The sequence below is a fragment of the Vigna radiata genome, chromosome 8 (assembly GCF_000741045.1).
Source record: "Vigna radiata var. radiata cultivar VC1973A chromosome 8, Vradiata_ver6, whole genome shotgun sequence".
Classification (NCBI taxonomy): Eukaryota; Viridiplantae; Streptophyta; class Magnoliopsida; order Fabales; family Fabaceae; genus Vigna; species Vigna radiata.
This window is the reverse complement of record NC_028358.1, coordinates 2,479,637-2,499,376: the sequence shown is the minus strand read 5'-3', so window position 1 is coordinate 2,499,376 and position 19,740 is coordinate 2,479,637. Positions and strand designations below refer to the sequence as shown.

General features: G+C 32.4%; 2 protein-coding genes across 3 annotated transcripts; one reads left to right on the top strand and one right to left on the bottom strand.

Moving 5' to 3' along the window:
• Positions 1-2,822: 2,822 nt before the first annotated feature.
• On the top strand, positions 2,823-10,728 carry LOC106772163 (carbon catabolite repressor protein 4 homolog 1). Its single transcript, XM_014658375.2, has 12 exons — positions 2,823-3,358; positions 5,933-6,677; positions 7,279-7,365; positions 7,443-7,526; positions 7,602-7,688; positions 7,790-7,876; positions 8,377-8,430; positions 8,513-8,604; positions 8,697-8,811; positions 8,934-9,078; positions 9,164-9,320; positions 10,091-10,728. Exons 1-11 carry the CDS (start codon positions 3,201-3,203, stop codon positions 9,310-9,312), a joined length of 1,803 nt encoding a protein of 600 aa, XP_014513861.1. The 5' UTR covers positions 2,823-3,200; the 3' UTR covers positions 9,313-9,320; positions 10,091-10,728.
• Positions 10,729-12,471: 1,743 nt separating this feature from the next.
• On the bottom strand, positions 12,472-19,136 carry LOC106771033 (F-box protein At3g58530). 2 transcript variants are annotated; one of them, XM_014656913.2, is made up of 12 exons: positions 18,843-19,134; positions 18,681-18,740; positions 18,085-18,168; positions 17,133-17,263; positions 16,951-17,026; positions 14,041-14,111; positions 13,779-13,865; positions 13,627-13,699; positions 13,476-13,543; positions 13,331-13,399; positions 12,903-13,008; positions 12,472-12,697 (listed from the first exon to the last, which is right to left on the bottom strand). In XM_014656913.2, exons 1-12 carry the CDS (start codon positions 19,023-19,025, stop codon positions 12,632-12,634), a joined length of 1,074 nt encoding a protein of 357 aa, XP_014512399.1. In that variant the 5' UTR covers positions 19,026-19,134; the 3' UTR covers positions 12,472-12,631. The 2 variants fall into 2 exon arrangements, with proteins under 2 accessions (XP_014512399.1, XP_014512400.1); XM_014656914.2 differs by lacking the exon at positions 12,472-12,697 and having other exon boundaries at positions 12,903-13,018; positions 18,843-19,136.
• Positions 19,137-19,740: the final 604 nt, after the last annotated feature.

Below are 19,740 nucleotides of genomic sequence, written 5' to 3'. Positions count from 1 at the left end.
TTCCTTAACACATTTACCACATCCTACCACTTCAAACGTTCACAAATTCAGAAGATCAACTCATCCAAACAATTACAAACATCATATCATGATTTCACAGACATCACATTACGACATCATGCTTCAAACAGATCAACACATATAACACAATTTGCTTCAGGACTTAACGTGCAAACCAAACAACATACCAACACAAAATTTAGCATACATAACTCAGTTCGCACACACGCATTATATGATAAATCAAGCAGAAACCTAGTTCCCCTTCCCTGGATGTTGAACTGCTCAGTTCACAGAAACGCTTCAACAATATTCTACTCAGCCTACACCTTAGCAGCACCCTACAAACCACCAAAGTGGTGACAGAAACAACTCTTAGAGCTAGAATGGGATAGAGAGTGGAAAGAAGGGCACACAAGGCACATTCAACCAATAAAGTTGCATGCCCTAGGTTCACGATAGTGGAGAAAAAGCGCAGAACAACTTATTTAGCTAGAACGAAGAAACTGTTCGGTTCAAAACGGAGCTCTCGACGTCAGGAGTGCTTAGGTACCATCTAAACAGACATGCACTGAATCAATGAGAAGTAGTGGTAGAGAGAAGGCAGAGAGAATGGTGAGTGTGAGTTCTAGAAAGAGGAACATTCTTAATAGAATAACCTTTGCTTTTTAGAAAGTTCAACAACATATTAAAAACTAGTTTTCTTTTTAATAAAAACCCCCTTTTATTTTAATTCAGTTTTCACCCATTTTCTTTTAATACATATATATATATATATATATATATATATATATATATATTTAAGTCCTTACAAATATGGTAAAAATAAATAAAAATAAATCAGATACATAAACTCATCAATTTTTTCCAATTAAGATCAAAATGTGGCTTATATAAAAATAAAAAATATTATCTATTTTCCAAATCTTAACAAGTCTAAGGATTAATAAAGATGTGTGAAAGTGCATAGTCCAATAGCTCAATAATAAAATAATAAATAACAGATATTTTACATAAATTAAGGTGATATATATATATATATATATATATATATATATATATATATATATATATATATATATATATATATATATATATATATATATATATAAAGTTAGTTTAAGAATGAAAAAATAAAATAAATGAGTCTTAATATAAATTGTATAATGATAAAACTAACATTTCTTTAAAGGAATAAATATACAAATTAAATTAAACACGTAGAATTAATATATTATAATATGTAATGAAATTATTTTAAAAAAAAATGAGTTCTTTGTTAGATGACCTAACTCGAATAAAACTCAATATAAACCAATTTAAAACAGATTTATTTTTACATTTTATTTCTTATCGTTTATTGTTTTTAGTTTTTGGACAAATTAAAATAAAAGAAGTTGATAGCGTTTTCATTATTGTTATCATCAAAAACATCAAACATATTGTCCATGTGTGTCTTCATAATAATTCAATAATAGAGTCTGCCATAAAAATAATTGAATAATTTTTTTATATATATATATATACTTTTAAATAATTAAGTATATAGTAATTTTTGTCTGCTATTTTTTCTCAATATAAATCATTCAAACACCACACCCACATAACATGACACCTTTCTTCTACTTACTTCTACCTGGTTCGATTAAGACCTTATTATTCTACCATTGTTTTCACTTATTTTTTTTAAATACTTTTGCAGTTATTTTGTCTCCTATTGTTTTGAATTTCTCGTTCCATCATTTATTGGTTTTTTATATATGTTTTTTTTAGATAAGTGAAGTTTATTTGATTTCTTTTTATAGTGTTTCTGTTTCTATACAATATCTTATCTACTTTACACATACATACTGAATTATCATAAATAGATGTATAAAAAAAATTCATTCAGTTTAAGAAATGAAGATTTAGTCTTAAATTCTATGCAGTTGTGTGATTACATCACCAAATGTTAAGTACTTAATTAATTGAAACAATAATTTTATTTTAAAATAATTACATATTTTTAAGTTAATAACTACATACTTTTTGTAATACTAATTTTATAAATACATCTATTTGGTGTTTTATTTTCTTTTATCTTCTTAATTACTATTTTTAAAATTTAAATAATTATTCATAACAAAACATTATTTTCAATTTTATCATTTTAGTAATTATTTTTTTAAAGTCAAATAACTATTCATTATAAAAAAAATATTTACACTTTTATTATATTAGTAATTGTTTTCTCAAATTTAAATAATCATTCATTACATAATATTATTTGTAATATTTTTTTATTTTAATAATCAAAATTTATTTTATCTATAATTATATATATAATTTGATATATTTATTGTTTTTTCAATTTTATTCTTTTAATTACTACTTTTTAAATTTAAATAATACTTATAGTAATACATAAATTATGGTAAATATATCTAAATAAATATATAAGTTTACTTCATATATTAATTTAGTAACATTATAAATAACCTACTAATATAATAGTATAAATATTTAAAAATGTGTACATATAACACGATAACATGTCTTTATGTTAATATATTATAAATTATATTGTTTTTTAATTAACTATTTATAAAAGGTAATAAAAATATCAATACAATTACAGACAAACTTATTTATGTTTATTAGTAATTTTAATATTATTACAACATTTATTTATATTTGTTTATTATAAATTGTTAGTATGATCACATGTAGACAAGAGGCTTCATGCAATTTCAGCCATATTGGAATATTCCACAGTGCACCGTACCCACCAGAAAATCCAATCCAATAATTTGCCCTAAAAAATATCTTCCTAATCTAATCTTCGAAAACATCCTAAAACATCACAGCGTCGTCGTATCGTATACCTTCTCCCTTAACCAAATCTCCCTAAAAAAATTTGAAGAAAAGGAAAAGAAAAAACAAACCCTGTAAGAGAAAACACAATTACTTGCACTCTCTCTTCTTCTTCTTCTGCAGTAAAACCCTAGCAATCGATCCTCACCTTTTCCTTTTCCTTTCTAGAACCTTCTATTCGAATCCTCAGATCCATTTGCAAGGCTGGCGGGTATTTGGGTCAAGTAATGGCGGATCCGCCAGGTATCCGCCGCGGCTTTCGATTATCCATCATAGGGTTATCTGGTTTTCAGGATTGTTTTCGCTGTTGTCAAGAAGAAGAGAACGAAGAAGAAGAAAAGTAAAGCATGCTGAGCGTGGTGCGCGTGCACCTGCCCTCGGAAATTCCTATTGTAGGTTGCGAACTCACACCCTACGTCCTCCTTCGCCGTCCTGATAAGACCATATCTACCGACGATGTTCCCGAAACTGCCCCTTTAGATGGTCATTTCCTCCGCTACAAATGGTATGTTCCTCTCTCCGTGTACTCTTTTATTCCCTTTCTGTTTCCTTCTCTGTTTATCAAATAGCCAGGATTGACTTTCGGTCAAACAAAGGGTAATTATTGGGATTTGACAAAATTAACCTTAGTTTTTGGTTGACATGATTAGTTTGCCAGGGTCTTATAACAAAACCTGTTTTTCGGTTTTGTGTCGGAGTTGAAAAGAAGTGTGCTGAGTGTTTGTTTTATATTTCTTATCGTTTGGTTTTTGTAATATTATGAGTTAAAGTAAGAGTATGTGGTCTTACAAAGGTTTTAAAAAGTGATCATGGTTGTGGTGGTTTTTAAATTGCAGTTGGGAACTAGTTCGATTGTTTTGGCGTTGTGGGAAACTGGGAATATGGTCAAGGTTCTAAATTTGGTCATTGTGTACAATTATGGATAAACGTGACCCTTAATGTGGTCTGGGAGTTCAAAAAAGTTGATATTTGGTTACAACCAAAAACCTTGATGTCTTGGATGACCCAAATGGTGGTATTGTTTTTGAAAGCTTGGTGTTACTTACTGCTATCTTCTTCTCTTCTTTTTTATATAAAGGTGAGAGTTCTGTAAGTAACTCCTGTGTGAGTTTAAGAGTTTAGGCACTAGGACTTTACTGTGCTGGGTCCATTTTCATGTGTTGTGTGTAATAGATTGTGTCACAATTTTGGGTTGTGTAGACCCCAAAACCTTGATGCCAATAACAGCTGAAATCCTGATTGCAGCCGTTTTAAAAAGCTTTGGGTGTTATTAGAATTCTTTTAGTATGTATTATGTAAGACTAAGAAAGATTTTGTGGATAGGAAGAAAGCCTTGTGCTGCATTGATGCAAATTAGTTGAATGATATACCAGGCGCTATGATTGTCGCCTAATGCATTTTCAGGCATCGGGATGCAATTATATGCGGACCTGCATCTGTGCACTTTCTCAGCTCCCATAGAAAATAAATAGTTTCTCTTGTAGACCTTCCCAGAACAAATCTAAGTTAATTCTCCGCAATTTCAGTCTCATCTCTTGATCTATGCACAGTCACTGTTACCATAAGTTCATAGCGTAGGTCATATGTTTAATCCCTATGTAATTTAACACAATTCTGAATGTTTCCCATTTTTCTTATATATTGGAGTCATAGTTCTCATTCTCTATTCATCTATCATGTTTAGATCTTGAAATTTCATTAAATAACCATGATTGATCTGTGTTGCGGTTTTGACAAGTTTTATGCTTATTCCTGGGAGCCTAACACAATCCTCCTCCTCCCCAGCTTAGGATTGGTTATGAGATCATGGGTAGAGTTTTCTCTTTGTTAAAATCAGCCTTCATAAAGTTATGTTTTGTTAACTATTCATCAAAATTTCTCTCTAAGCTTTGAATTTTGGGTTATGGGATAATTCATCCTCTTATAGTTTTTCCTAGACGTGGAATTGAGTTTAAATATAGTTAACAGTGAAAGATATCACACTAAAATTTTTGTTCTTTCTATAGTTTTACTGAATTATGGTATTGTACTTCTATTTTTTGTTGTGAATGAGAAATTTGGTAGTTCATCAACCTCTTATAGGTATATGAGATATTCTGCTATCCAATTTTTATGTTAGGTGCAGAAACTCAAAGTAACTAAAAACTATTTGTTAAGCAATAAAGGACGTGGAGACATCCTGGATCCCTATTTCCTTGGTCTCCAAAATGTCAATGAGTACTTGCAGCATCACAGTAGGAATCCAAAATATTGGGGTTATCCTGTGTGCCTGTATATAGAGGCAGACACAATGTCACACACCCACATCCTCCAAAGAAGCAAAGCTGGAAGCATTCTTGTGTCCAACTTGCATATGTAATACCCAGTCTTGTTACCATGAGCATGAAAATTTTATAGGGAATATGCTTTGTATTTAATTAATGGTTCTGGATATTTTGTAGGGTAGTTTAACATATACATTGTATCTGCTCTTGCCTTTGTTAGTGCATGTGTTCAATTATATATAAACTATGGTTAATGTCTATATTTGTTGAGGAAACTGTGTTACTACCTATCTACATACATGACATACTTATAAAAAGTGACACTGTTACTTGTTTAGTTTTTAAATGTTATGTAGATAGTTCCTGTGCTTTATAGGTTATCGTACTTAATTTGTCTGCATTCAAATGGTCAAGTGGAGAAAGATATAACTTCAGGTTTTTCTGTGCTGATGATCATATTACTTGTAACTGTCTCATGCAGCCTGGGTTTTGCCTGTAAGTTTAATTTAAAAGTTGTTCGTGGGTGAAAGGTTGTACTTGTAGTAGTATGTGTATGTACTAAGGTTCAAATTCTTTATCTTAATACTCCCTCTTTTTTTTTTTTTTTTTCCATATTTTGGTTTTGGATTAGTTGGTATGTCCCGGATTCTTAATTTGTCATTCGTGAATCATTCACGTATATGTTTGCTTATTCCCTTTATTAAATATATATTTCATCCCAAGTATGCTACCTTTATACACTTTCTATTAAGCTGATTTTAACGTTTGATATTTTACATTGTCTGATTCTGTCCTCTGGCCCTTACATTTGGCAGGTATCGTGTACAGAGTGACAAAAAAGTTGCTGTCTGTAGCATACATCCATCAGAGCAAGCCACACTGCAATGCCTAGGTTGTGTTAAGGCCAAAATTCCTCTTTCTAAGAGCTACCATTGCACCACAAAGTGTTTTTCAGATGCATGGCAGCATCATCGTGTCTTACATGATCGTGCTGCAAGTGCCCTTAATGAAAATGGAAATGAGGAGGAAGAGGTATTTGGGCGCTTTAATAGTACTGGGTCTGGGACAATCAATTCCAGCTTATCTGCTTCTGCTTCAAGTGCTAGCTTGACAAATGGGTCTGCAACAAATTTGTATCCAGCTGCTATTACACAAAGAAGTGGTGAAACTTGGTTTGAAGTTGGACGATCTAAGACTTATACCCCTACCGCTGATGATGTTGGTCATGTCCTTAAGTTTGAGTGTGTTGTAGTTGATGCAGAGACAAAAATGCCTTTGGGGCCTGTTAACACTATACTAACTTCACGTGTCATTCCTGCTCCTTCACCTATTCCACGCAAGCAGATACGTGTTGATGGAGTGGGGCATTTAGATGTTGATGCGAGAATGACAACTTCAGGAACTTTTACTGTTTTATCCTACAATATATTATCAGAAGCATATGCCTCAAGTGATCTATACAATTACTGCCCTTCGTGGGCACTTTCTTGGCCATATCGTCGGCAAAATTTGTTACGAGAAATTGTTGGTTACCGTGCAGACATTATTTGTCTTCAGGAGGTACATAAGCATGTTCTTGCTTCTGATTTTGGTTGAAGAAACTTGTTTTATTTACTTGGCACCTTAACTATTCATTTTGATGATAATAGTGTTGAATTAACTGGCAGGGAAGTTAGAGTTGCAGTTACTATAGACACACTTCTTGAAAAACTATGGAAGAAAATTATTAAAAAGGATTTAGGGGTCTGTTGTTTGTTGTCTATAACCATAGAACATTGTGACATCATCTAATCCATATTGATAATGGGAAAAGGGTTGGTTATTATTTTTGGTATTTAAATTGATTATTTCGCTTTGTTGGCATAATCTCTTTAGTTGATTTTTGTTATAATTGAATGGGACACTCAGCATGTCCACATGTTGTAAATGATTATGACTATGTTGTGAATTATTAAGTAACAGTACACATTACCATAATTTCCATGCATGTGAATGTATGCGGTTTTTCACCTTATTTTTGGGAGGGAGAGGCTATAGTGTTTATTCTGAAAATTTAAGTTCTAGTTCTTTATTCTCTTCTGATCTTAATATCCTCATTGCCAACTTCGAAATTTATGGTTTCAATAGCTTCTGTATTAGCTAACGGACATTTCCCCTCCAGGTTCAAAGCGATCATTATGATGAATTTTTTTCTCCTGAACTGGACAAACATGGATATTATGGTCTTTACAAGAGAAAAACCAATGAGGTTGTTGCAATATTCTGGTCCTTGTGATCATAAACTTCAAAATATTTTATATGCTAAACACTTTCTGTGGGCTACAGGTGTACAGTAGCAACACAAATACAATTGATGGTTGTGCAACATTTTTCCGCAGAGACAGATTTTCGCATGTGAAGAAATATGAGGTTGGACATTGATTTTGCATATGGCTGTTCAGTTATGTTTCTATACACATTAGAATGATGTTTGCTTGCATGCAGGTTGAATTTAACAAGGCTGCACAGTCTTTGACAGAGGCTACAATTCCAACCACTCAGAAAAAAAGTGCCTTGAACAGACTGGTTAAGGTGGCTTATTTTGTGAAAGATTACATTTTATTTTTTATGTTCAGAAGGAAAAAAATGATTGTCTCGTATAATTGTTACTTACCAAGTTTTTTTGGTATTAGGATAATGTTGCACTAATTGTTGTTCTAGAAGCAAAAGTTAACAATCAACCTTTTGATAATCCTGGGAAAAGGCAGCTTCTTTGTGTGGTAAGCTCTTTCATGTACAATGATGTGTATTTTTTATTTGACATTTTCTTTCATTGCTTATTGCATTTGTTTATTGTTCCCCAGTTTCCTGGTTGTTACTGCATTTAGGAATTTATCTGGTGACCATTTTGTATAGTACGGGTCCTGGATGTTCCCTCATACCCTCTTTCCATTATTACTATATAAATACTACCCAGCTACCATTTTTTTACGCATGTCATTTGGTGATGCATTGGGGGGACCCACTCTTTTACTTTTCATCTCCTCTTTTGTTTCATTTTTTTTTTCCATTGAGCAAAAGAAAAATATCTTATTCTGGTAGTTATAAAAATAAAATAGATGAAGTTAATGGGTAATTTTCTTGAAACCATAATTTTGATCTTCCTCTATGATAAATATGCTATCTCTCCCATGTACCTACCCCCTTTTAGATCTATGTTGAACTACTTTTGTAGGGATTCTACTTGTAACTCCTAAAACATATTTCTTGTGAACTTTAGGCAAACACACATGTAAATGTCCCCCAAGATTTAAAGGATGTGAAACTCTGGCAGGTATAATTATTTTCTAGTCTGTTCTTATCAAGAAGATTGTTTTGGACATTACTCTATCTTATTGTTTTCTCTCCTATTTTAGGTTCACACTCTCTTAAAAGGGTTGGAGAAAATAGCTGCAAGCGCAGACATTCCAATGTTGGTTTGTGGAGATTTTAATTCAGTTCCGGGAAGGTTTGATGAATACTTTCCTTTATACTTTTTCTTTTGTTTCTTATTTTGGAAGGATATTGTATTTATAATGGTTAATCTGAACTTTGTTGCAGTGCTCCTCATGCACTTCTTGCAATGGGGAAAGTAGACCCTTCACATCCTGATTTAGCAGTTGACCCACTTAACATTTTACGTCCTCACAGCAAGTTGGTTCATCAGTTACCACTGGTAATTTGTTGGACTGCATCCCATTATGGAATGGCATATTCAAAATATGCTCGTTTACCTATTTTAGTTTTGTTTTTGTATCATTTGTCCTATTTAATATGCTGTTCGTGTTATAAATTTAGGTCAGTGCATACTCATCTTTTGCGAGAACAGTTAGCCTTGGATACGATCAGCATAAAAGGAGACTGGACGGTGGAACAAATGAACCTTTATTCACAAATGTCACTAGAGATTTTATCGGCACTCTAGATTATATATTTTACACTGGTGGGCATGTTGTATATCATTTTGCTAAATTTAAAGTCTATATATTAGTCACATTTTTATGAAGCGATATGACTTGTGGTTTCAGCGGATTCTTTAGTTGTGGAGTCATTATTGGAGTTACTAGACGAGGAGAGTTTGAGGAAGGACACTGCACTTCCTTCACCTGAATGGTCCTCAGATCACATAGCTCTCTTAGCTGAGTTCCGCTGCTGCAAGAATAAATCTAGGCGTTGACGTTTAAGGTAGTTGCCATCCTCTGCCTCCACTCCTTCCACAAGCATGTAGCATACTTGATTAGTTATTATTGAAGAAGATTAATGTCATGAACTTTCTTTTGGTGCTTGGTTCCTTTAAAATTGTAAAGGCTGTCAAGTCTCCTGTTTATTAGCAAAAAAAAAGGGTGATAGGGTTGTGTCATTTAGAGTGAGAGTTGGGAAGAAGGATGTAATGGATGAAAATAATGAGAGGTGGTTGAACTAGGTAATAATTTACAATTTTGAATTATCAGAGAGAGGACATTTGCTGTCAGTGTCCTAAAATTGCAAACAAACCGTGTAGCACCCATGTAATGCCACCGTGTATCTGACTCCTTAGAATGCTGTTTTAACATTGACATTGAGTAATTTCTGATATAGGCAGCCTTTGAATTTGTATGTTCCCTCGTTGGACTTGTTAAAGATGATCTCATGAGCAACATGCATATTATTCTGCGCCAGCTCTGCAAAGAAATGTTAACTGTATTGAAGACAGACATTGTCATGATATTAGGAGCTTCTCTTTTGTGTTCTGAGATTATTTACACTAGTATGCTCGGTGGTATAAGATGGTTTTAAACATGGTATAAGAGTAAAAGAATATTAAGTACTGATTGAACAAATTTGCTGTCTTTTCATGTCTATTTCATAACCTGCTCCAGTATGACATTGGTTAGAGTTTGGGGTGTATTGTTTGCATGCTTTTCAAGGATTGTTTAATTTTTTTATTTTTTGATGATCACTTCCATTCCTTGTAGGTCAGTTTCAGACATACATAAAGTAAAAGGCTCAAAGAAGCATTTGGTTGGTAAGTTTTTTTGTAAAAATGGTAGATCATGCCTGTCTTTTTCAGGTATCTCCATGTGGAGATTATAGCAATGATCTGCTATGTATCATCATGTCACCTTTATCTCATAGAAAAAATTATGATTTTCTGCCTTATTGACTTGTCTCTTTCTTGACCCCCTCTCCCCAAATCTCCTAGTTTTTCTTTTCCCTTTAAAAGGGAATTTTCTCATAGATGCCCATTGGGGCTCCATACTCCATACATCTTATTACTAGCAATAGTAAAGAAGAACTAGAGTCCCCTTCCAACCTAGTTGCCGCCTTGGAGCCCTATGCCTGGAGCTCCAAATTCTCACGTATTTGTCCTATTAATCTTCGAAACTTGATAATTGTTTTCATTTATCTCTGTCCATCAGAAACTTGACAAATTTGGTATGGCGTAATTGATAATGATGTAGAATAGAATTTAAAATGGGATGAGATCTGAACTGTCGCAATGATTATATATTGGCAAAATAGGAAGAGATGCTTACAACTAGTGATTGTAAGAAAGGGCTTGATAAGTATTCTTCTTATGATGCTCAATATATCATTAACATTCTATTTTTCATCACAGTACGACAAAATGAATGTTGTGTTTTTGCAGAATGTTTTGTTGGAGAATTGTCTATTTTCATTACACTTTTTGACACCTTTGATCAATAAAGATATTTCGAACAGATCTTCTTCAATTAAAGAAAAAACAGAGTTGGGGTGTTTTGAAAATGCTTAATTAAAGATATCTTAATAAACTAAGATGTTGTAAAAATTCCTATTGCTTGTTTGACTTTACGTTTGAAATGAAAGTATGAACGGTGTTTAACACGCGTAGTTCTGCACGCACCTCTGATTAAAGCTTTTACAAATATTTGTGTGAATTATATATCTGTTTAAATAAGAAAATAAGACTGTTCAGAATATATTTTTGTAAGAGAAGAAAGTAAAACTATAAAATGAATTTAGTTTTTTTTTTTAAATATAATTATTCATCCTAACCACCACATCATTCGTGCTATTTTAATGGACCTAAATAATTATAAAAAATAATACATCATACTAGCTTATGGGTACTTGATTGGAAAATTAAATACAACGTTGTAAAAAGCCTTTGTAATCATGGATGTTCGTTACCATATAATTCCTACCATTGTATTGTAGTTTTATTTTAAGTGTATGTTGAGTTATTAGACTACCAAAAGATCCAAATTTTCTCGTGAAAATATTAATCAAAGCAATCAAATCATCAATTTTAGCGATCTCATCAATGGTCTCCAATTTATCTAAACAATAACCAGCTCCACGCTTTACTTCATGATCAATTTTATATTCCAGATTATAGTGTAAAATGGGACTAAGATAACTTGCAACATGCGATGACTTATGTAAGGGGTTTTCCAAAAGGAAGGGTATATAAGAAAGACAAAAGTAATTAAATTAGAAAATCAAACAAATGAAAAATAATCAGTTACTATTATATAAAAAACCCCTTACGTAGGGGAGACAAACATCCTTCAACTGATGTCCTTTTTTTTTTTTCAAATTCTAAACAAAACGAAACACTCTCCAAGTATAAAATAGCAACAAATATAAAAGAACATTAAGAAAAAATATAGAAGAAAACAAAAGTGAGAGTTCAATAGGCTGCATAGTCTGAATCATGGTTCTTGTTTGGTCAGAATTAATTAGAAAATTACGTTGACGCTTAATAACAAGTATTTCAGTGTCTTATATATATATATATATATATATATATATATATATATATATAATATGATAAAATTAATAATTAATAAATAAAATTATTCTTAACAAAAGAAATTATGTAAGTATATATTTATTCCTTCTATCTCTCGTCCGATTTTACTTTTCTTTTTCCTTTCTTTTCCTTTAGTTTCTCATTTTCCATTAGAACATCAAACAAAAGATTTTCTCATCTCCATTACACAATCCAAAGAAAGGATTAGGAAGGACTCAATCATTCCACTACATTTTCAAAAGGTCAAAGTTTTATCTTTATTTCATAATAAACACTTATAGAATAAATAAATCAAATTGTTTCATAAATTAACCTCAACTTTCACTTTTCAATTTTAGGAGAAGTTACATATAAGACTTATAAAAAACGGTTAAAACTCGTAGGTTGATTTATAGGTAGAAAAACTTTTCACTTAATCTTGTCATTTTCTTATCGAGAACTCGGTTTTGTTGTTTGCTTACATTCGGGCTTCTTGTGTTAATATTGTAGCTGTAGAATAAGGCATACTCATTCAAATGAACAAAAATTACTTGTACACGGTTTTTTAACACCCCAAAATACACAAATTTACTACCGTAAATTGATAAACTAAAAAAGGCACCATGAAAAAAGAAATAGCAAAAGAATTGTGATTAAATTTGCAAATTTCAAGGTTAGTATGTCCTAATTGTCCAAAGGACTGTTTCCAGTACCAAATTTTCTTTTCTCTATCACCTCATTAGCTATGCACTTTAAAGCATTTCAAATAGGGAAATAATTGTAGCAAGTATTCACGGCTTCGGTTCTGCAAGGGAATAAAGAAACTGTTAGAAAAAACATTCCAGCAAATAATTGGAATTTTTCACTAGAGGAATGCTACCAATATACTCTTTTGAACAAGCTATCATTGGTTAAAATTTATTGAAAATCGCAATTTTTTATGAGAAATAGTGTGTTAAAGAGTATGTTGCTAGCATTCCTTTTATACAGAAATAGTGCTAGGAATTTGCCTTGATGCCAATACATCCATACACGTCAAGGGTCGTAATTTTGTTAGAACAGGACTTTGAGAGTTCCTCCAGACTTTTGTCAGTCACACCAACTATTCCAAACAAGCTACATATGCCTTTCAACAAATCAGTAAGAGAAGTGATTTTTGGATAACACAAAGCATATTGTGAAAGAAGTAAATCTACACCATATAATAGAAATTTTAGTTGAGATTAATTAAAAAATGTCATGTACAAGTGTTGCAAAAGTGAATGTCATAGTCCTCACTGGAACAAAAAAAAATGAACATTCAAACCCCTTATCCAACCATATATCATGAGAAGTATTTATGTTCATAGTATGACAAGAACAAAAAAATTTCGGAAGTCAAGACTGCACCATCCAGTACTGTATATTCAAGTGCTACAAATTTCTCAAATTAATATACCTTAGAAACTGAAGAGAGGTGCAACCCTTTGCAATGGATATGACCCCTTCATCAGTCACACCTGTGCACCTATCATGCAAAATTATGAATACGAGCATTTTACTTTAATATGACAGATAGATATTCAGATTGAAGATTCATTTACCATGTCAGATTGAGGGATTCAAGGTTCTTGCACTTAGAAATACAGGAGAGTCCTTCATCTGAAAGATTCTGCGAGTCAAAATTGTATCCATTAGTTGTCTGCATCAGATTGGGTTGCCCAGAGATAACAGAAGAAACCCAATACTTTTTACCTGGGCACCACAGAGATCCAAAAACTTCAGACGTGATAGAAGACCTAAGTTCCTGTAAGCTGCATCTGTGAAACTGAATAATAGTAATGATATGAATTAAAGAAATTCCAGGGCAGTACAACTTGAATTTAGCGTCAAGTTTCAATGCCAACCTTGACAGTGCATAGAGATTCAAACTCCGAAGAGAAAGACATTTTGGCAACAAACTCATCAAACCTTCATCTGTTAATTTAACGCACCTAAACATCAAATTATGAGACAAGCATCAGAAGATAGGTTTAATTGACCCCAGTGTTCATCATAATCCTCCCACCCCAAGCTATCACTTTACTGATCCATGATCTGGGAAATAATATTTACAATCTCATAGCATGCAAGATATGTTACAAAATCTGTTATAATTTACTGGCATACCTTGTCAAATTTAGTGACTCTAGTTCTGGATAATTGTCAGCAATAAGTTGTACACCTTGGTCTGAAATATTCTGCAATTATCATAAAAGTGCTTTTTTCAGACATCAGAGGATACAAGTGCCAACTTTCAATAGATAATTTTCAATTTATTATAAACTATAAATCTGAAGTTGCATTAAGGCACTAAATACCATTTCTTATCGAGATAACGCAAAGAGAACAAGGGTTTGTCGTGTTAGAATAATTACATCTATCATTAAGTCTAAGTATAGGGGTTAGAGTGTTGGGAACATCTATCAGTTGTACCTACAGTTCTGCACCTAGGTATCTAGTGTAGTCCCTTACTCTTCCATAGATTCTTGTATATGTTTTTCATTATAAATAGAAGATTGAGAGAGGGGTCTTTTAAAAATCCCTCTAAACATATATCTTCTATCAAGTTGGTATCAGAGCGGGTCAATCATGCTCTAGTGTTTGTCTTGTCTTGTTCATCAACACTAGTCACAACTGTCCGAGGCTGTCCATTCCCATTGTTGTTCACCACTGTCTGCAACTGTCCACCATTGTTCAACATTGTCAACCACTATTCACTATCGATTTGTCACCATCTACACCCGACGACCACCAGATTTGGATAGCCACTCTGAGCAACGAACAACCCCACCGGTCTCGAAGCCTACATCAGTCCCATATGCCACACGCACCATGTCTATCCTCATTGACATTCTGCATGTGAAGCTCACGTGCCACCTTCCTCTCACTGGAGCAAGCAGGTCGCTTTGGTTGTGTTCCTCGACCCTTCCTCAATTGTTCTGGTTCTTGGTTGCCTTTTACAAGCAAGGTTTAAGGGGCTATCTAGGGTTTCCTAGTTAAAACCTTCTTTTGTTCATGAGTGGCTGTTTTGCTACTGTTGTCTCAATCTCTGGAAGTCCTTCCATTTCCTCTTAAAAATTAAATGCAAAAGATTACCTCTCTTGGTCTGCAACTATTCAAATGTGGTTTCTTGACCAAGGTCATCATGACCACCTTGAGCAAGATGGAAACCATGTGCCTCCCAAAAAAGCTGAACAGTGGAAACAAACTAATTTCCAACTGTGTGCTCTATTGCGGCAGTATGTAGAACCAAGACTTCTAATGTCCCTTCTTAGAGCTTTCACAACATGCCACTCCTTTTGGAAGAAAACTCAACATTTATATCAATGATATCCAATGCCTCTATGATTTTGCAAACAAGCTTGCACTCTCAAAATGACCGACCATGATATGGTCTCCTTCTTGACTGACGCCCTATCTACAATGGAAACTAAAGATGTCCTTGGAAGCCAAATCTTTTGAGGAAATCAAGAAGAAACTTAACAAATATTTATATGGTGACAAATATTATAGAGGTAGTTCAATCAAAAGAGGTACACTATTGACATACTACAAGAGACAAGTATGCTTGATTGTAAGCTAGTAGATAGTCCTATGGACCAAAATCATAAACTAATAATGGAAGAAGGTGAATCTTTCCCTGACCCAGAAAGAAATAGGTGGCTGGTTGGAAAGCTAATTTATCTTACTATTAAGAAGCCTGATCTATCTTTTGTAATCTTTTACAGGTGGAGTGGTTAGTCAGTTTATGCAAGCACCATGTATTGGCCATTGGAATGCATCATTAGTAATTTAAGGTACCTCAAAAAGGCTCCAGGACAAGGTTTTCTATATGAAGATAAAGGAAATATTCAAGTCTCTAGGTATTTGATGTGATTGGGCAAGCTCCTCTACTGACAAATGCTCTACTACAAGATAATGTCTTCCTCAAGGAAATATTATCTCAGAAAAATAAGAAACAAAATGTAGTGGTCCGATTAACTGTTGAAGTTGAATATTGAGCAATGGCGTCTCTTACTTGTGAACTTATATGGTAGAAATTTGTCAACCCAACCCAGCTTACTTTTTGGTGAGCCGGAAATTTTATAACCTAGCTCGACCCATCACAAGTTGATGGGTTAGTGAGTTGTCTCATTTAAGAATGTTTCATTTTATCAATTTATTTTATATATTTAATGCAATACAATCAAAGTGGATTGACCCAACTCATTTCTTTATAGCAATACAATCAAAGTCTTCACCTATTTCACCAAACTTATTATAAAAGCAGTGAGTGGAAATTAAAGTGTCAACCTACATAACTTGACAAACAAATAAATTAAACATCCAAACTATTCAAAAATCATTAGATAACATTATAGTATTTAAAAAGATCAAATTGTCAACTAACATGATCAGAAGTAACAAATAATTATAATAAGAAACTTATGAAAAAATGGTAAAAAACTAATAAAGGGTTTTTATTAGTGGGTTATGAGTCAACCAACCTTCAATCCGGCTTGAATACATTTAACACAGGTTAAGTGAGTTGGGTTAAGTTTGATTCCCATTTAAAAAAACTACTTTTTTTCCAGCCGTGGTGAGCAAAACTAATATTTTGACATCTCTACATTTCATCCCTGACCGGGAATAGATATACCCATACCTAGCCCTTTACGGTTTCAAATATTAATTAAATATTTTTTTTTACAAAAAATAAAAATCACAGTAAATGAAACATGATATTATCAAGTTTTCAATATCAAAAGAAAACACATTTTCTTTTCTCCAATATTAAATATCAAGAAAGAAATTATAACTATATAAATATCTAATAAGTGTTTCAAATAACAGTTGGATAAACTTCAACTAATTATATAAATGAGTAAAAATAATAAGATATCTGCCTTAGAAATACGTTACACAACTAAAGACCAAAGAAAAATTAATATAAACTAGCAACAAGAATATAAAATGAAGGAATGCATCAAGTAAATTACATATATGCAAAACTAAATCAATAACACTGAATAAATTAATTACAAAACCAAGGCATACCTTACATCCACTTATGTTCAAGTCAACTATATGTTTGCAGTTCTTCACTATATATTGTAGTCCTAGGTCTGACACCCTGCAATTCGTATTTCAGTACTAATGATAAGGATTGACTTTTGAATGCAAATAAAGATTACCAGCCGCAAACATAAACATCAAGCATTAAGAAAAGTTTAAAGCACCTGATATTCCAGTAGATCGAAAAGCTTTTGAGCTGGGGGCAACAACTGGTTATTGCTTCAATTCCTGTATCTGATATTTTTTGGCAGGCATTCAGATTTAAAGACTCCAAGCTTTGAAGAGAACTAAAACACTAGAAATGCTTCAAAATATTTGGTTAGAAACGCAGACAACATATATTCTATAGCATAAAGTAGATGTTATTATGAGAGGATAATCAGATAAGACTTTTACATTTTAACTGCAACCAGGTAGATTAAGCCCAGCAATAAGCAATCAGTTATTGGTAGCCAATTCACAATCCAGGACACTGGTTTCAGTTCGATGGTACCCATATCTTAATGTTTTTTTTTTCTCTTAGATACAATAAATTCTTATTTCTTCAATCCATGATCTGCACTCCCATTACCAGAATATAGCTGTAAATTTATGCTATCGTCTTTCTATTTATTATCCAACAAATTCACAATGACACAAGTTATATTTGGGACATGTGATATCTCAACATGATATAAAAACCAAAATTTTAAAGAGAAAGAAATACTAAAACTAGACTATACCATATTAGTTTCATCCTTCATGCTCTTTAATTTTATCAAGCTCGATGAGGTTAGAAAATTTTCCACTTTCAAATATATTAGCAACTGTTTGAAGCAAAATTCAGTTGGTGAAGTTAGAAAATATAAGAATACAAGATTTTGCAAATTGATTGGTGGACACTCCGCACTGTAGACACTTTTCGATCTCTATCATATCAAATCACCAAACATTCCCACACGTTTCTCTCTTTCTCTCTTAGTTGAGGCATCACACTAATCAATCTTGCTGTACACAACAGAGTAACAAATTTATATGACGATATTTCGGTTAAACCGGCAGGCTACTTCCATCCTTAACATTCAAAGGTAAACATACAAAAAAGTATAATATAGTAAAAATAAATACACGTGTTACCTTATCCTTAATAAGCATAAGATGCGTGTCTTCAACATCTCTCGCAAACTCAAGGTTAATCTGCTTCACATGGCGATATCTAGGCTACAAGAATTCATCAAGTTCCACCCAAAATAACCACAAAATGTTAAACAAAAAGCCATAAAATAACAAATTTTAAAAACAAGCCTTTATTTTTAAAATTCATCACCCAACATACGTTTTTTCATACATATGGATCAAGGATCAACAAGTTCAATAGAAAATGTTTATTATTGACTCTCACAACCAAGACACACTATACATAATGGTAATAAAGCCTTGTGTTATTGATCTTGACACCTTAACAAACTCTTGCACTCACTTGACATCCATTATTTCGGCCTTACTCCTCTCTATTACTTTACAATTACAAAAGTTTAATTTTTTCGATGACCAGATTACCCTTAAAGCATGTTATCAAGTAGGTATTTCGGCGTCAAAAAAGATCATTTTTTTATTATTACATAGTTAACATACTTCACCATTTAGGTAATTGAACAGAAGAACACTAAAAATTCTTCAACCCAAACCAAACACAAGTTAAACAAATAAAAAAGAAAAGAAAAAGTACTAACCAAAGAAAGAGCAGCTATAAGGCGATTCCCCGCATTCTTTAACTCGCGCAAATTGAGAACCTAATTACAACCGAAAATAAATAAATAAATAAATAATTGATGCCAAGAAATGAAAATATAATTTAATAAAAAAAAAAAAAACAATTGCTTAGAAGTAGATACCTCCCAAAGGGGTTGACAAGAGAGAAGGGTTCGGTGAACTGAAGGCGATGCAAGAAGGAGCGAAACGAGGTCTGTGTTAGAAAGAGGTAATGTGCAGCATACGATTTTGAAAACCTTCGGCACTGTTTCTCTGCACCAAATATTCTCCTTCGATTCTGCCTCTGCTGCGCCGTATTCCTCCATTCGCGTAAACTCAAGTTCCTGCTTCTGCTTTTTCAAATTCGAAACGTTTCATTCCTAATGCACAACTAAACTATGTTTTCTGATAAATCCAGAAACGGTGATACTTTAATCCTTCGTAACTATACATACCACAAATAAAATTTTAAATTTAATTTTATAATTTTATACCTCTCTTAAGTAAATTCGAGCCATGTCCAATAAATTTTTTACTATTAAAATGAGTTAAATTTTAATTTTGTTGTTGAATCATTGAGATTATTTTAAATGGAAGAGAGAAACTGAAACTAAAACCTAATAAATGAATTAATTTTGACGGACATTTTTTTTTATTACAAAACATCTAACCAAATGAATGTTTTTTTTGAGTTTGTATGTTTTGATGAGCTTCTACCCACTTTACTATTTAAAAATGCATATTCTATTATGGCTTTTATGAATTTTATAGGAAATTCAAAATTCATTCCAAAATCTTTATATAATTTCTTTCTTAAACCTTAAATATTTATATTTATCATCTTCGTCCATTAATTCTTCACCATATAATTTTTCATTCATATGATCATCATTTATCGTACAATTTTCATAATTTCGATAATTATATTTGTTTTTTTCTTTTTTATTGATAGTTTATAAATTCAATATTTTTTCTATTCAAAAAATCTCTTTTAATAATTTTTTTTATAATGTATACATAATAATAGTTTGTGATTATTTC

Bases quoted from the DNA above. Each gene is read 5' to 3' on its own strand.
- LOC106772163 (XM_014658375.2), top strand. From the start codon at position 3,201: ATGCTGAGCGTGGTGCGCGTGCACCTGCCCTCGGAAATTCCTATTGTA. The intron at 3,359-5,932 runs GTATGTTCCTCT...TACATTTGGCAG, and splicing joins CATTTCCTCCGCTACAAATG to GTATCGTGTACAGAGTGACA. The intron at 9,079-9,163 runs GTGGGCATGTTG...TTGTGGTTTCAG, and splicing joins AGATTATATATTTTACACTG to CGGATTCTTTAGTTGTGGAG.
- LOC106771033 (XM_014656913.2), bottom strand. From the start codon at position 19,025: ATGGAGGAATACGGCGCAGCAGAGGCAGAATCGAAGGAGAATATTTGG. The intron at 13,700-13,778 runs GTTGGCATTGAA...ACTATTATTCAG, and splicing joins AATCTCTATGCACTGTCAAG to TTTCACAGATGCAGCTTACA. The intron at 13,009-13,330 runs GTATATTAATTT...AGGCATATGTAG, and splicing joins ACCTCTCTTCAGTTTCTAAG to CTTGTTTGGAATAGTTGGTG.